General features: G+C 40.8%; 1 protein-coding gene across 5 annotated transcripts in view; it reads left to right on the top strand.

Moving 5' to 3' along the window:
* STX1A (syntaxin 1A) overlaps positions 1 to 18,364 on the top strand; it is a 182,337-nt gene that overhangs the window by 100,994 nt on the left and 62,979 nt on the right. For all 5 annotated transcript variants that reach the window (XR_012228954.1, XR_012228955.1, XM_073565760.1 and 2 more), the window contains exons 2-3: positions 11,828 to 11,905; positions 12,213 to 12,312. Coding sequence is in view for 3 of the 5 variants with exons in the window: in XM_073565760.1 (XP_073421861.1) it covers positions 11,828 to 11,905; positions 12,213 to 12,312 (178 nt within the window). In the remaining 2 variants the exon portion in view is untranslated. The remainder of the gene's footprint in view (positions 1 to 11,827; positions 11,906 to 12,212; positions 12,313 to 18,364) is intronic.

The following is an 18,364-nucleotide window of genomic DNA, read 5'->3' as shown; positions in this document are numbered from 1 at the left end:
CATGGTGTTCGGTTAGTGGTGTATCTTGCTTAATGGTGTTGCAGCATCTGTGGCCTTTCAGAAAAGTTGTGTATATACCAGACCATGTGACATTTAGATTGCACACACGTGGACACCGTTTCGCTAAGCATGTGACTTTTGAAGATAATTGCTTGCACCAGAAATCTTTGTTTCAGTTTTTCTTACTTTACTTCACCAACTTAGACTATTTAGTGCTGATGCATCAGACACACATCTGAGTACAAAAATATTTAAACACAGGTTGTAATGTAACAAAATGATAAAAAGCCAAACAGAGTAAATACTTTCGCAAGCCACTGTATGTGAAATTTAAACTGCAATACTGCTACATAGACTATACCTATAAAATGAAGGTACTTAGCAAACAAATTGGCCATTCTGTGTGTGACCACCAGAAACAACGACGCAACCTTTCTCTGATGTGACCCTAGTACTAATATTTATCAAACTTATATCTTATATCTGCAAGCTTATATCTGGTAACCAGCTTTTCCAATCTCTGCTCTGAATCCACTCCTGTGTCTCCATTCAATGTCAGCAAGCAGTTAATCCTGAATGCTATCTCTGTGTTTTCAACTCTGCAAGCTTATATCTGGTAACCAGCTTTTCCAATCTCTGCTCTGAATCCACTCCTGTGTCTCCATTCAATGTCAGCAAGCAGTTAATCCTGAATGCTATCTATGTGTTTTCAACTCTGCAAGCTTATATCTGGTAACCAGCTTTTCCAATCTCTGCTCTGAATCCACTCCTGTGTCTCCATTCAATGTCAGCAAGCAGTTAATCCTGAATGCTATCTATGTGTTTTCAACTCTGCAAGCTTATATCTGGTAACCAGCTTTTCCAATCTCTGCTCTGAATCCACTCCTGTGTCTCCATTCAATGTCAGCAAGCAGTTAATCCTGAATGCTATCTATGTGTTTTCAACTCTGCAAGCTTATATCTGGTAACCAGCTTTTCCAATCTCTGCTCTGAATCCACTCCTGTGTCTCCATTCAATGTCAGCAAGCAGTTAATCCTGAATGCTATCTATGTGTTTTCAACTCTGCAAGCTTATATCTGGTATATAGTTTTTTTCAACTTACTCTGCTTGTCCCCTTATGTTGTGAGGTCAAGAAACTTTTCAAAGTGCTTTATGATCCATGTAGTGCTGGACATGTGTTTATTTGACCACAACATTTTATTGGGTCCTGGTGTCTCAATTTAGTGTGATTGATTAACGAGAAGAGAGAGCCAACAAAAAAAAACAAAAAAAAAAAACTTAGCCTTAACCTCCTATATATCCAGACCTAGCTAGGGGGAGCATTTATGCAGGGGTGGCATTTATGCACATGTAATCTAAGTACATGTATCAAAGTACTTCTGGCAGTTATAACATGGCACTTAGACAGGGCAGGAGACAGGTAAGACATTTATATACATCTACTCTCTGTACATTTGGAGTACAACAAATATATACCATATGCATTTGTGTAATTTTTATCCTGGCCGCTGCATTCACACACATCCACCACCCTGGCATTAACTCTCCACACTCCATCCATATTGGCCCCTCGCTTCTTTCCTCTCCTATGTATAGCACTCATGCTCTTTTCACATTGTTAAATTGCACAGATCCAGCCAGTCCCACCATTCAACACCAGAGACGCTCTCACAAATCACTTAACCATCTGCTCACTCTTTCTATCCTCCTTCTCCTAGTTGCAGGAGACATTGCTCCCAACCCTGGTCCACCATGTTATAGAAAGTCAAACCCCCCCACTGCTACACTCAGAAACCCCTCTAATCTTATTAATATTCCCTGCATGCCATCTGTCTCTCTTAATTGTGCACTTTGGAATTCTCGCTCAGTGTGTAACAAACTCTCCTTCATTCATGACTTCTTCCTTTCTAATTCTCTTAACCTCCTGGCTCTTACTGAAACCTGGATCCAGCAGTCAGATACTACCGCTGCTGCTGCTCTTTCATACGGGGGGGCTACACTTCTCTCATACCCCAAGATCAGACAATAGAGCTGGTGGAGGCGTTGGTCTGCTCCTATCACCAAAATGTACCTTTCAGGTTATCCCTCAAGTACCCTCACTTGTCTTCCCTTCTTTTGAGGTCCATGCCGTCAGACTCTACACCCCCTTCTCCATGCGAGTGGCGGTGGTGTATCGTCCTCCCGGCCCCTCCCATCAGTTCCTGGATCATTTTGCCACTTGGCTTCCACATTTTCTCTCCTGTGACATCCCTACCCTCATCATGGGAGATTTCAACATCCCCATTGCTCTTCCCCTCTCCCCATCTGCTACTCGCCTTTTATCTCTAACCTCCTCATTTGGCCTTTTGCAGCTTACTAATTCTCCAACGCATGAAGACGGAAACTCCCTCGACTTGGTCTTCTCTCGGCTTTGTGCAGTGGATGATTTTGCAAACTCCCCTCTCCCGCTCTCTGACCACAATCTTCTTTCATTCTCTATAAAGAACTGCCAGGCTGCTCAGGTCACCCCCACTGTCCAGACTTATAGAAACATACAGGCCATTAACACCCAGAAACTTCTGAAGAACTTGCAGTCTTCATTGGCCCCTATCTCCTCCCTCTCATGTCCTGATTCTGCATTGAAGCATTACAATGAAACACTTCAAAGTGCCCTGGATGAATTTGCACCCCCTATAAATAGAACACCACAACGCAGACGGCGACAACCCTGGCACATGGTGCAAACACGTTTCCTGCAGCGGTGCTCCAGGTGCGCCGAACGTCTGTGGAGAAAATCCAATCTACACGAAGATTTCATCCATTTTAAGTTTATGCTTAGAACATACAACACTGCCCTTCACCTCTCCAAACAAACCTATTTCAACACCCTCATCATCTCACTGTCCAATAACCCGAAACGTCTCTTTGACACTTTTCATTCTCTACTCAATCCAAGAGTACAGGCCCCAACCACGGAGCTCCGAGCTGACGATCTGGCCAATTACTTCAAAGAAAAAATTGACCAGATCCGACAGGAAATTATCTCCAAATCCCCTCATACCATGCACTGTCCTCCCTCCCCCACTGCATCTAACTCACTCTCTGATTTTGAACCAGTCACAGAAGAAGAAGTAAGCAGGCTCCTTGCATCTTCTCGCCCAACTACTTGCACCAGTGACCCATTTCCGTCACATCTCCTCCAGTCCCTTTCCCCTGCTGTCACCCCTCACCTAACTAAAATATTTAACCTCTCTCTCTCTTCTGGTATTTTTCCCTCCTCATTTAAGCATGCCATCATACATCCACTACTTAAAAAACCATCCCTCGACCAAAACTGTGCCGCTAACTATAGACCTGTCTCTAATCTTCCCTTCATCTCTAAACTCCTGGAACGCCTGGTCCACTCCCGTCTTACCCGCTATCTCTCAGAAAACTCTGTTCTCGACCCTCTCCAATCCGGTTTCCGCTCTTTACACTCCACTGAAACTGCCCTCACTAAAGTCTCTAATGATCTGCTAACAGCTAAATCAAATGGTCATTACTCCATGCTAATTCTCTTGGATCTCTCTGCAGCATTCGACACTGTGGATCATCAGCTCCTCCTCACTATGCTCCATTCCATTGGCCTCAAGGACACCGTTCTCTCCTGGTTCTCCTCCTATCTCTCCGACCGCTCCTTTACTGTTTCTTTTGCCGGTTCCTCCTCCTCTCACCTTCCCCTTACTGTTGGGGTTCCTCAAGGATCGGTTCTAGGCCCCCTCCTCTTCTCCTTGTACACTGCCCCTATTGGTCAAACAATCAGTAGATTTGGTTTCCAGTACCATCTCTATGCTGATGACACCCAATTATACGCTTCATCTCCTGACATCACGCCAGCCTTTCTAGAAAACACTGGCGATTGTCTAAACGCTGTGTCTAATATCATGTCCTCACTATATCTGAAACTGAACCTGTCAAAGACTGAACTCCTTGTGTTTCCTCCCGCTACTAATGTACCTACACCCGACATTGCCATTTCCGTCTGTGGTTCCACTATTACTCCCCAGCAACATGCCCGCTGTCTTGGGGTCATACTTGATTCCGAGCTTTCCTTTGCCCCCCACATTCGATCACTGGCTCGCTCTTGTCATCTGCACCTCAAAAACATTTCTAGAATTCGACCTTTTCTTACTTTTGACTCTGCAAAAACTCTTACTGTTTCTCTTATTCATTCTCGTCTCGACTATTGTAACTCTCTTCTAATCGGTCTCCCTCTTACCAAACTCTCCCCTCTCCAATCTGTCTTGAATGCTGCAGCCAGGATCATATTCCTCACCAATCGTTACACCGATGCCTCTACCTTGTGCCAGTCATTACAGTGGCTACCCATCCACTCCAGAATTCTGTATAAACTTATTACCCTCACCCACAAAGCCCTCCATGGCTCAGCACCACCCTACATCTCCTCCCTTGTTTCAGTATACCACCCTACCCGCGCCCTCCGTTCTGCTGATGACCTGAGGTTAGTATCCTCAATAGTCAGAACCTCCCACTCCCGTCTCCAAGACTTTACACGTGCCGCGCCAATTCTTTGGAATGCACTTCCCAGGTCAATACGATTAGTCCCCAATCCCCACAATTTTAAGCGTGTCCTGAAAACGCATTTATTCAGACTGGCCTATCGCCTCAACACATTAACCTAACCTATCCCTGTGTGGCAGAGCCAAAAGTTTTACCATAACCAGGTTCCCAGCATCATGTTCCCACATGCTTTATGCATCCATTAGCCCTCTGTGTCTGTACTGTTACACACTTAACTTGTATGGCTGGTCCATACAATCAGAGCAACTGTTACCACCCACCTTTCGTGTCTCCCTCTTTCCTCATAGACTGTAAGCTTGCGAGCAGGGCCCTCACTCCTCTTGGTATTTGTTATAATCTTCTGTATGTGATTATTGTTATGCTGTAATGTCTATTGTCTGTACAAATCCCCTCTGAAATGTAAAGTGCTGCGGAATATGTCGGCGCTATAAAAATAAAATTTATTATTATTATTATCAAACATACCTCTTCTGGCCCAGATGTCCACAAATTTAATGGACTGTTAGGATCCAGCATTAATTAAAGAGTCCTAGGATGTGAGGAAAGTTTCAGCTAATTATATATAGTATACCTACACAAGAACAAACTTAGCCAGTACCTCCTAATAGAATGATGCAAATATGAACTGTGAATCAATCCACAGACAGATTGTTTACAAATGGAGGAAATTCAAGACCATTATTGCCCTACTCAGGAGTGGTCAACCAACAAAAATGATGCCAAGAACATGATGTACAGTATAATAGTCTGCAAGATCACAAAGGAACCCAAGGTAACCTTTAAACAACTAAAGGCCTCCCTCACATTAGCTAATATTCATGACTCCACCATCTGGAGGACACTGAATAATAATGACAAAAATAGTTACCTTGGGATTTTCAAGGAGAAAGTCTGTGCTCTGCAAAAAGAACATTGAAGCCCTTCTGCAGTCTGCTAGCGATCATAAGTCTGGTAGCGTTCATACTTAAAAGGAAGGAGGATATTGCAAAAATGTTTTTTTGGACTGACAAGACCAAAATAGTTTTTTGGTTTAAATGAGAAGTGTTGTGTTTGGAGAAGTAAAACCACTGCAATACAGCATAAAAACTTCATACCATCTGTGATACACGGTTGTGGTAGCATTGTGTTTTTGCCTGTTTTTCTGCATTTTGGCCAGGATGATTTGGCATCATTGATAGAACAATGAATTTTGAGTTTTGGCAGTAAATTCTAAAGAAAATGTTAGGAACTTGTGTCATGAAGCAAGACAATGACCCAAAGCACATAAGTCATTCCACCAAAAAAATGACTGATAAAGAATAAAGTTAAAATTTTGGAATAGTCTATTCAAAATCCTGACCTTTATCTTATAGAAATGTTGCATAAGTACCTGAAGCGAGCAGTTCATTTGAGAAAACCCACCAACATTTCAGAGTTGAAGCTGTTTTGTTTTGAAGAATGGTCTAAAACTTCCCCAAGCCTGTGTGCAGGACTAAACAATTACTGGGAATGTCTAGATTTTCCCACAAGTCCCAAAACTACATAAAGGTAAACAAACGAAAACAAATGAGTAAAAAATAAATTATCCAATATCAAATACTGTGATTGGCAAAAATTATGTTAACCTTTGGTTTAGATATCTAGTGTGCCAGCCCCCCACTCTCCTTGTGCAGCAATTAATGCATGTGCCACTTTTTAACCCCTTCACGACATTTGGCATACCTATACTTCATGGTCAGATAGGGTTCCAACCGATGATGTATAGGTGTGTCATAGCGAGCTTCGCCTGCGCAATCGCTCCTGGGAACTCAGCTTACATGATAGCCAAGCCCCGACTCTCACAGCCAAGAGCGTTGCCACAATGCCCCCCGCTGTTTAACCCCTTATAATGCACTATCGATATCGCTCGCAACATTTTGGAGGCTAGTAGAGGGAGAGAGTATCTACTCCCGTCTGATCAGCACCCCCGCAACGTCATCGGGAGGGCCGATCGTCGTCATGACAACCTTGGATTGCCATGATGACGATTTTCTAAGAAGCGTCTGTCAGTGTAACATCGACATTTATAATGCATTGCAGTGCTGGCAAATAGCAGCGCATTATACCAGAGAAAAATGAGTGATAAAAGTTAATGTCACGTAGACGGACTAAGTAAAAAAAGCAAAAAAAAAATTAAAATTATAAAAATATATTTTTGTAAATCACAAAGTAATAAAATAAAAAAGTTATAAACATAAATACATATTTTTCTGTTAAAACAAAAAAGTGCATATATTTGGAATGGCTGCATCTGGAACTACCTGATCTGTAAAACTGTCATGCTATTTAACTCTTTCGGTGAACACGGTAAAAAATAAAAACTAAGCAAAAAGCTATGGTTTATCATCATACCGCCGAATAAAATGTGATCAAAAAGACGAATGCAAATAAAAATAGTATAGCTGAAAACGGCATCTTGCCCTGCAAAAAAACAAGTTGCCACACCGCCTCCGTCAGTGGAGAAATAGAAAAGCTATGGCTCTCAGAATACAGCAGTGCAAAAAAAATTCTATTTTCTATAAAATAGTTTGTACTGTGTAAATCGGCAAAACATAAAAAAATATATAAATGGGGTATCGCTGTAATGGTACTGACCCAAAGAATGCAGCTGCCTTATCACATACAGAATAGCATTTACCAAAAAAAATAATAATAATTCCTGAATTGCTGTTTTTTGTTGATACTGCTTCTGAAAAATCGAAATAAAAAGCGATCACAATATGTCATGTGCCTGAAAATCGTACAAATAAAAATGTCAACTCATCCCGCAAAAAAAGCCCTCACATGACTCTGTCAGCAGAACTATAGAAAATAATAGCTCTCAAAGTGAAGCGATGCCAAAAAATAATTTTTGAAAAACAAATCGCTGAAATTGCATAGATGAGAAGAATGAAGTTGTCTTATCACTTATATTGCATGAGGAATCGCGTAAAAAATAAATAAAAACAATTCTTTACCTGCTGTTGATTTGTTCATTCTGCTTGCCAAAAATTGCAGTAAGGCTTGGCTCACATTTATTCTTCTCTCTATGCTGACCACTTACACTGGGGTTTCAGTATAAATCTCTGAAACACGTGATTCAGAGGGAACCCCTGGCAGAAAATTAGTTATAATAAAGCACATGGAGGCACTGTGCATGCTGTCTGGTCCATCTTTTTAGGTGTACACAAAAGCATGGTCGGCCACAGTTTTGTGCACTCCTGAAAAGAAGTACACCAGTGAGGCCAGAAGGAGTAACTCTGCTGCCTCATTATAGTGATTGGATCCATCGGGGGTTTCATCTGAATCGCATTATTCTGAGATTTAGATGGAAACCCCAAAGGAAGTGCTCAGCGTAAAGCGCCAGATAAATGTGATCCAAAATTTGATGAAAAATGTTCAAAACAAAAGCTTCAATTCAATCCACCAAATAAGCAAATCCCTTCCCCAGTCGGTCATCTTTTAATGGAAATATAAAGGGCTTATAGGTTGCCGATATCACAAAGGCTCTGAAAAAAGAGCTATGGCTTTTCACCCTCCCCCCCCCCAAAAGAAAAAGAAATTCGGTCAATTCTGCCCTCTAAAATCCAAATGCTCTCAGCCCCACAGTGTGCCTAAACCACATAAAGAGTCCACATGTTTGACATTTCTGTAGCGATGAGAGCCAGCTTAATTTTCGGGTGCATGTCTCCAGAAGCACGAGCTGGGCATAATGTACTGGGCAATACAACGTACAGGCACACTACAATCAGCAAAATCTACACTACAATGTACAGGCACTACAATGGCAATTTGCAATTTTCACTAATCAACATCCACTGGTGCTTGTTTCTGGCAAACACCCATGGAGTCAAAATCGTCACTGCACCTGTAGATAAATTCCCAGAGGGGTATAATTTCCAAAATGGGGTGATTCTGCTCTTCTACCACTTAAGGCCTTGTATATGGAGTCCGCAAACTATTCTAGGAAAATCTATGTTCCAGGAGTCGAATATTGTCCCTCCTGACTCTCGTCGTGTGGTTATGCAAGTACTGTACAACTGCATATGGGGTATTTCCACATTCCGCAGAAATTGTGGGACAATTTTTGGTGCCATTTTTACTCACTTTCCCGTGGGAAAATGTAACATCTGGGACCAAAACAACATTTTTGTGATAAAAATGTGATTATTTTTTTTAACTGCCCATTGGTATAAAATTCTTGTGACACACCCGTGAAGTCAGTATGATCATTGTACCCTTAGATTAATATATTTAGAGGTGTAGTTTATAAAATGGGGTCACTTATGGGGGGTTCTGCTGTTTCAGTAGGTCATGACATCTGCAATCCATATCAGTAAAATCTACACTATAATATGGCTCTCCTTTCCGCCTGAACTTTTTACTGTGCCTGAAATGTATTTCCCAATTACATGTAGGGTATTGACGCAATCATGAGAAATTGCAAAACAAACTGTGCTGCCTATTTTTTACTATTAGCCCTTATAATAATTACAAATTTGGGTCTAAAATGACATTTTAGTAGTAAAAAATGTAATTATTCTTTCGTCACTGCCCAATGGTATAAAATTGTGAGGTACATGTGATGTCAGCATACTCATTGAACCCCTAGATGAATTTATTTGGGGGTGTAGTTTGTAAAATGGGGTCACTTATGGAGAGTTCCGCTATTCTGGCAGCTCAGGGGCTCTGATAATGTGACATGGCATCCTCCTCATTATGGTGCTTCTTCCCTTCTGAGCTTTGCACTGCGCCTCAAAAGTAGTTCTTGACCACATAAGGGATATAGTAATTGTTCTACTTAGGAGAAATTGCGTAACAAATTGTATCATTCACTTTCTCCTATTATCCTTTGTTTAAATGAAAAACTTGGAGCTAAAGCAACATTTTAGTGGGAAAAATGGTAATTTTCCCTTGACTCAGCCCAATGTTATACAATTCTGTGAATTACCTGGGGCTTTAAAATGCCCACTACATACACCCCATGATGAATTGCTCAAGAGGTGTAGTTTCCAAAATGGGGTCACTTGTAGTGGTTTCTGATGTTTTGGCTTGTCAGGGGCTCTTCAAATGTGACATGGCATCCTCAATCTATTACAGCCCAAATTATGGTCAGAATTCGATTGGCTCTCTTACCCTTCCGAGCCATGCCGTGTGCCCAAACAGTAGTCTTACGTCACATAGAGGTTATTGGCGTACTCAAGCAAAATGCACAAGAAATTGTTTGGTCAATTTTCTTCTGTTACCCTTGTGAAATTGAAAAATTTGGGGCTAAAGCAACATTTTTTTTCTTCTACATTGCTTTGATTCATGCAAAGCAACTGAAGAGCTAATAAACTTCTTGATTGTGGTTTGAGCACTTTGAGGGGTGCAGTTTTTAAAATGGTGAGACTTTGGGGTATTTTCTGTCACATATTCCCCTCAAAATCACTTCAAATGGTTTTGTAAATTTTGGTGAAAAAATGTGAAATTGCTGATTAACTTTTAATCCTTCTAACATCCTAACAAAAAATATGCTTAAAAAATGACACTGATGTAAAGTAGACGTGTGGTAAATGTTTATTATTAACTATTTTCTGAGATATAACTATCTGGTTTAAGGGCATAAAAATTATACATATGAAACTTGCAAAATGCAAAAAATATTGACCTAAATTTACCACTACCATAAAGTACAATGATGATGTAAAACATTCACAGATTCACTGATCAGACTGACTCTGACAGTGGCCCTATTGTAATGGGTGGGCAACTTGGTCAGGGCATCTCCAAAACGTCAGGTTTTGAGGATTTTTTGAATATGAAATGGTTAGAACATAACCAATGTACAGAGCTGCGTTGTTTTGGCTCCATATACTGGCAGAGCAGATGTCAGCTGATCGGTGGGGGTGTTAAATGTCAGACCCCCACAAACTTCATATTGATGATATATCCCACAGATTATTCATTAATATGTGAGTCCCCAGACAACCCCTTTTAAGATCCTAAGGTTGATGTCTTAGTGACAGAACTGCAGGCCACAAAAGGTTTTGTGGTCAGCCTTGACTTGTCAGAGTGGTTATGGTGACATATAGAAGCAGTGGTGGACACAAAAAATAAAGGCCCCAGTGCAAGATGAGTATATGTTCAGTATAGTAATGTGTCTGTGACAGAAGCTGCTTACTGCTTTGGAGATGGAATTGGGCCTCCTTACCTCTTAAGATAATCCTTTAATCGTCCCACCATGGGGAAATTCAGAGCATTACAGCAGCAAGGCAGGAACAAGTACAGATACAGATGCATAAAGGCATTACATTGACAGTAGGTAGGTACATATACGAAAAAAAAAGATATAACCGGACTATCACAACTTTGGATCTATCAGTTCACTGTTTGGGTCGTTCCCCGTTTTGGATAGTGCTGGTTATACAGCCTAACTGCAGCAGGAAGGAAGGACTTTCGATAGCGCTCCCTCTCACATTTAGGATGAAGTAGCCGGTCACTGACAGTACTGCACATCTTTGTCACGGTCTCATGCATGGGATGGGAATCCTTCTGCACTATGTAGCTCACCTTGGCCAGTATCCTCCTGTCGCCTACTTCCTGAACTGGATCAAGGGGGCATCCCAGGACAGAGCTGGCCCTTCTAATCAGTTTGTCCAGCCTATTCCTGTCCCTGGTTGATATGCCACTACCCTAGCACGCCACACCAAAGAAGATGACTGATGCCACAACAGAGTTGAAGAAGGATGCAAGGAGTGCCCCCCTAACTCCGAAGGCTCTCAGCCTTCTGAGCAGGTAAAGCCTACTGTGGCCCTTCCTGTACACTGCATCCAAGTGATGGGCCCAGTCAAGCTTATTATTGAGGATCACACCAAGGTACCTATAGGTGTCGACCTGTCGACTTGGGCCAATGTGCGGCTTTACAGGTTGCATCGACGATATGTCCGCCTCTTTGTAGGGGACTTACACAATATTAGGTATTAATGATATAACTGATCAAGGTGTAAACAGCATTAATAAATAAATTTAAAAATATTGACCTCAAGTTGAACTTCATGATCACCAGATAATTTTGATGGCCTTAAATGCATGAATTTCATTGCCTTATTGTCACATAGATGCATTTAATCTCTACTTTACCACTATCTATTACCTAACTACTCTTCTAATTATTCCCAGTTAATATGCAAAAAGTCCGTAATTATAGTTTATGAAGACATATAAAGACTTTAATAAAAAAAAGCATTGCTTTATGTCAAAGTAAACAGAAAACTGCTTGTCTTGTAGGCGAAAGACAGTGATGAAGATGATGAAGTGGCTGTCAGCTTGGATCGAGACCGTTTCATGGATGAGTTCTTTGAACAGGTATGATGTTATGTGTGTATCCAGCCTGACTGTCAAAAAAGCATTATTTTTATCGTGATATGGGTTTAATAATAACTTGGTGGGGCAGAGTTATTGCGCTGTTTACAACAGAAAAATTTTCCATAAAGAAATAATTCATTTAAAGAATTTGCTTCTCTTTAAACATAATTCATTTACCGAACACCATAGATCAATTACAATTATTATCCCGACTGTGTAGATGCACTATAAACAGAATCCTGTAATATCTTCATTTATGTTGCTGCAAATTTTATTTTAAGAGAATTATCCATCTGTAAATTTTCAGGTGGAGGAGATCAGAGGTTTTATTGACAAGATATCCGAGAATGTAGAAGAAGTAAAAAGAAAGCACAGCGCTATCCTTGCTTCTCCTAACCCAGATGAGAGTAAGTACTATTATTATTATTATTATTATTATTATTAAGATACATTTGCATATATTGGTAGGATGGCTATTTAAAATTTGATTTTAGAACTCTCCAGTCTGGAAATTCATACCTCATGTCCCTTTGTAAGAAAATGTTTTGGGTTTTTTTTGGTCTAGTTTCTCCTGATCAAGCACATTCTACTAAGACCTGTCCACTCCACTGTCTCGTAAACATCAAGTCAGAAGAATATCATAAATTAATGTTTCTCTATATTTATAAGCTAGGTACCCCTTATTATAAAAATCACCTCAAAGTTCACCCAAGGCCTTGATAATACACAGTGCAAGTTTCCTTACGTCATTAAAGAACATAGGTCATTGATCTGCTCATTATGAGAACCTAGATAAGAAAGGGTTTGCATAATGGAGAGTGCTCGAGATTTTTACTCCTCAAAATCCACTAAATTTTTCACGTTGAAGTGGATATCGGATGCAAGCATGGCTAAAGAGGGGAATAAAAAGTATTATTATTTTCTTAATTTTACATATCTGTTGCTAACAATGGCAGTATTTAGGTGTTATCAGACATTTTTCACCAGAGGTGTTGTACTTCTTCTCCCTGTATGATGGCGACCAATCATAAACAGGCAGCAACACTCAAAGGAAAGAAGAACACGCCCCCACCATAGCTTAAAGTGAAATAATTAAAGAAAAAAACATTTTATTCCGCTCTGCAGCCACTATAACATTGTGTGTCCAGTTTAACATGAGAAATTTCCTCCTTACATGTTCCAGTAGTCTCATGGGTGTTTTCTCCATGTGTATGGTATCGGGCTGTGTTTCAGGATGAAGTATCTCTCAGCCTTATTGAATTCATACCTACGTGAAGTCATTCTAAAGACAAGGTCTGTTTCCTGTAAATGATGGAGTCCTTCAACACTATGGTACTATTTTTTATGGTACAGTAGCAGACTATTTCACCAGCTGGATCAACTGTTGTTCTGGTCATGACTTTTTTGTACTTGATACATTGCAGTAATATCGTTTACATGAAGTTTAGTACTGACCCATCTATTTAATTTAATAGTAGGATAAATAACTATTGTGCTGATTGTATTATGAGCAACTCTGCCCTTTCTACTCCTTTTATATGTTCAGACTTTAACCCCTTGCTTATGCACACAATTTTTGCACTTTGCTTGCTCCTCCCCTTCTTAAGTCATGACGCTTTTATTTTTCTACTGACATAAGTGTCGGAGGGCTTGGTTTTTGCGGGACGAGCTGCAGTTTTTAATGTCACCATCTATTTTCCATATAATGTACTGAACAATGGGAAAGAAAATTCCAAGTGGCATGTTGACAAAATACAGTTCTGCTAATGTTCTTTGGGTTGTGTTTTCATATTGTTATTGTATAGTAAAATTAACTTGACTGCATCATTCTACCAGTAAGTTCAATTGCAGCAATAACAAACTAGCATAGATTTTTATTTTTTTTTTAATTTAAGTGGTAAAAAAAAATTCAGACGTTTGTAATTTTTCGCCTTGTGTTGTCATTTTCCTAGGTCCATAAAGTTATTATTTTTCCATCGATGGAGCTAGTCTTGGGGGTTTTTTTTGCATGGCAAGCTGATAGTATAGTTTATACTAATTTGGGGTACATACTGTATGACTTTTTGTTCTCTTTTTATTGCATTTTTTAGGGAAGCGGGACTGAAAAAAAAACGCAAATTCTGGCCTCTTGATTTTTTATCTCTTGATAGTGTCTATCGTATAGGTAAATACATGTTATATTTTGATGGCATGGCCTTCTATGGACACAACCATACCAAATATGTATATTTTTTTCATTTTTATTGGGGGCAAGAAGTGGATTCAAATTTTTATATTTTTAAAAATTTTATTTTATTTTTCTTTTTTTCCGCTATTTGTTAATCCCCTTAGGGGACATGAACCTGCAATCATTCAGTCGCTTACACTACATACTGCGCTATCACGTTATTGCAGTATGTAGTGTAAATCGCAGTCTCTTATGTTACTCAGCCTGTGGCTAGACTTCACAGAAGTACCAAAATGGCCATGATGCAAGCATTTAGTAGGTGCCCACAGATGCGTCACAGGGGTCGATGGAAGACAGTGCATAAGAGCTTGACTTGGCATTTAAATGGTTAACAGCAACAATCGTAGCTAAGTTCTGGCAGCTGCTGTTAGAGACAGATGTCAGCTATGAATTATGGCTGACATCACATGCATGTGGAGAGAGCTCAGCTCCTCAGCCTGCTCCACACCCAGGCGCCCCCACAATTACATACAGTACGTATGCGTCATTTTGCATTAAGGGGTTAACATATCAAAACCATCCTGCAATTGCAGATGTAATGTCCAGATCTCAAACCCAATCTGATTACTGCATATCACCATATTACCAGCATGTGAGGTGCAGCAAGTATAAAATACTACTGCTTACAAACGATAATCGCTAACAATTACCGTATATACTCGCGTATAAGCTGAGATTTTCAGCTCATTTTTTTGGGCTGAAAGTCCCCCTCTCGGCTAATACGCGAGTCATATACCGGGGTGAGCGGGGGATGGGGAGCGGAGGTGTCAGAGACCATACTCACCCTCCCTGGCATGTCTCTGCAGCCCCCCTGCTTCTACCTTGGTCGTCTTCTTCCTGCGTTCAGCGGTCACTTGGTATTGCTCATTAAGCTCATGAATATGCGCATATTCATGAGTTTAATGAGCGGTACCATGTGACCGCTGAACGCAGGAAGAAGACAACCGAGGGAGAAGCAGGGGCTGCAGAGAAGACCGTGCGCCAGGAGGGGGTGAGTATGACGGGGGCAGAGCAATATTCACCTGTCCCCGTTCCATCGCCGTGCACCGCTGTGTCTCCGGGTCCTCCTGCTGTGACCCCCAGCGAAGGAGAGGTGAGTAAGTCATTTTTTTATTTTTTTTAATTGCAGCAGCGGCAGCAGCAAATAAGGGGTATTTATGGAGCATCTTATGGGGCAACGTTAACCCTTGTGCAGCAGCATATTATGGGGGGTATTTATGAAGCATCTTATGGGGAAGCATTAACCCTTGTGCAGCATCATATTATGGGTGATATTTATGGAGCATCTTATGGGCCAGCATTAACCCTTGTGCAGCAGCATATTATGGGGGGTATTTATGGAACATCTTAAGGGGCAGCATTAACCCTTGTGCAGCAGCATATGGGCGGGTATTTATGGAGCATCTTATGGGCCAGCATTAACCCTTGTGCAGCAGCATATTATGGGGGGTATTTATGGAGCATCTTATGGGCCAGCATTAACCCTTGTGCAGCAGCATATTATGGGGGGTATTTATGGAGCATCTTAAGGGGCAGCATTAACCCTTGTGCAGCAGCATATGGGGGGTATTTATGGAGCATTTTATGGGGCAGCATTAACCCTTGTGCAGCAGCATATGGGGGGTATTTATCTATGGAGCATCTTTTTGGACCACCATTAACCCTCGGCTAGGGGGGGGACGGTTTAAAGGGGGCCGGCTTATACATGAGTATATATGGTAGCTTCCAGAATACACCAGTATAAGGTGTAATTTTTGTGGCACTTTATGCATGCAGGGCTGGCATCGTTGGTAGAGATTTGATAGGACACCATGAAGAGTCATTTCTCAGAAAGCTGGTAGTTATGTTTTTGAAAGGCACAGTTGTCCACTCTTTATAGGGAATCTGTCAGTTGATTCATGCTGCCCAAACCACGAGCAGCATGAATCACAACCTGGCTGCTCGATTACAGACAAGCATGTTTTACCCTGAAACACCAAGATTAGATGAGATTAGTTCGGCACCAACCCTGGCCAGCTTTCCCCTATACTGCTCTAGTTGATGGACAGGTCTCTCCCATTTGTGTACACCGGAAAAGACCTATCTATTAAGTAAAGTGGTGCAGGGACAAGTTGGCCGGGGTGGCACCAGACTTGTTCATCTTTTCCTATGGTTGCCAGCTGCCTCTCCAATTAATCAAGATCTTTGCAAAACACTGGAGCATTTCAGAGAAAAACGTACCTGGCTGCAATCATGCAACTAATCTCTGATTCATGCTATCCGTGGTTTCGGCAGCATGAATCGAGTAACAGATTCCTTTACGATTATTCCAATATCTCTATACTTGATTTTGCCCACACAGAATTCTGACTAATCAAACTAATCTGAAAGATGATAAACTTGATCTAAGTTGGCCATGTACAGATACATACAGTTGTGGCCAAAAGTATTGACACCCCTGCAATTCTGTCAGATAATACTCAGTTTCTTCCTGAAAATGATTGCAAACACAAATTTTTTGGTATTATTATCTTCACTTAATTTGTCTTAAATGAAAAAAACACAAAAAGAATTGTCCTAAAGCCAAATAGGATATAATTCCACACCAAACACAAAAAAGAGGGTGAACAAAAGTATTGGCACTGTTCGAAAAATCATGTGATGCTTCTCTAATTTGTGTAATTAACAGCACCTGTAACTTACCTGTGGCACCTAACAGGTGTTGGCAATAACTAAATCACACTTGCAGCCAGTTGACATGGATTAAAGTTGACTCAACCTCTGTTCTGTGTCCTTGTGTGTACCACATTGAGCATGGAAGCGGTTGGTCGCAGTTATTTTGGCTAAAGGTTGTGCAACCAAGTATTAGGCTGAGGGTGCCAATACTTTTGTCTAGCCCATTTTTGGAGTTTTGTGTGAAATGATCAATGTTTTGCTTTTTGCTTCATTCTCTTTTGTGTTTTTTCATTTAAGACAAATTAAATGAAGATAATAATACCAAAGAATTTGTGTTTGCAATAATTTTCAGGAAGAAACTGAGTATTATCTGACAGAATTGCAGGGGTGTCAATACTTTTGGCCACAACTGTATGTTCTGTTAGGATAGAGCCAATTCTCATCTTCCAAATCTATTATGACCGTCCTGAAGTGGAACCTTTATATTCTCTATAATGGAGTTTTCTTCTTAGATATATGTTAGATGCTGTACACAGCACTTTCATTGTGATTGTCAGAGGGGTTTTTAAAGGGAACCTGTCATGTAAAATAAAGCTATTAACCTGCAGATATGGGGTTAATCTGCAGGTGATTAGCGTTCTGGCATCATATGGCAGTGGCACTGAGAGCCCCGCTGTCGGGAGGAAATGAACTTTATTCTCCCCAGCAGTGTCTATCTTCCAGTCTTAGGGGTGGCACCGGCACGGTTTCAGTCACCACTCTGTGTATAGAGAGTGGCGGCTGTAACTGTGCCCCCTGCACTGACTGACAGCAGGCTTTTCTTTAGAGCCGACAGTCAGTGCAGAGTGCACAGTTACAGCGTTTTATTACATGACAGGTTCACTTTAAGCACATAGGATCAGTTCTATGACAGGTGAGATCACTTTCCCATTGATACACACCAATTCAGAATCATATTGGTCTGACTGGAAAGAAATTAGTCAGATCTCTGTATGTGTGAGGGCATTCTAGGTTTATACGGTACAATTTTAAATGTCAGTTTACCATTTCGTACTATGACTTTGTGCACGTATAGTTTATTTATGTGCGTGTAGTTCCTCTCTTGCCTTCATTGTATGACCTCTCAGGTTTTGTTTTTGTCAGTATTTTTCTTTCCTGTAACCATTGTTGGATAGCAATTGGACAGGTCCTCCATGGGAGATGTGTCACCGAGGTGGATAGCCTCTGTGATGTAAAGTCCGGAAAATAGGCTCCAGCTCAATTAGTGCTGAGAGGTTTTTTCAAGAGGGCAGCATGGGTCTAGATTTTTAGGAGCAGTCAGAAAGAAACGGGCCGGTGTTAATGATTCTGCTGAGAAATAAAAATCTGCAACAATGCTAACAATTTTTTTCATGAGAAAGGTAGGTTTTACAAAAAAACAGTCACCAGTATAAAAACAGGTGACTTTGCGTTGTGCACAGATTATTAGTGCTAGAAATTAATTACCATGTGAAAATCTCAGAATATCATAGATCAATAGATGTGTTGAGTCTCTGCACGCTACTCACATTAGGATACAGGTTACTCCTTCCCGTTTG

This window comes from Dendrobates tinctorius, unplaced genomic scaffold (assembly GCF_039654945.1).
Source record: "Dendrobates tinctorius isolate UK_male_01 unplaced genomic scaffold, ASM3965494v1 ptg000016l, whole genome shotgun sequence".
NCBI lineage: Eukaryota > Metazoa > Chordata > Amphibia > Anura > Dendrobatidae > Dendrobates > Dendrobates tinctorius.
This window is presented reverse-complemented; position numbering and strand designations above follow the sequence as displayed.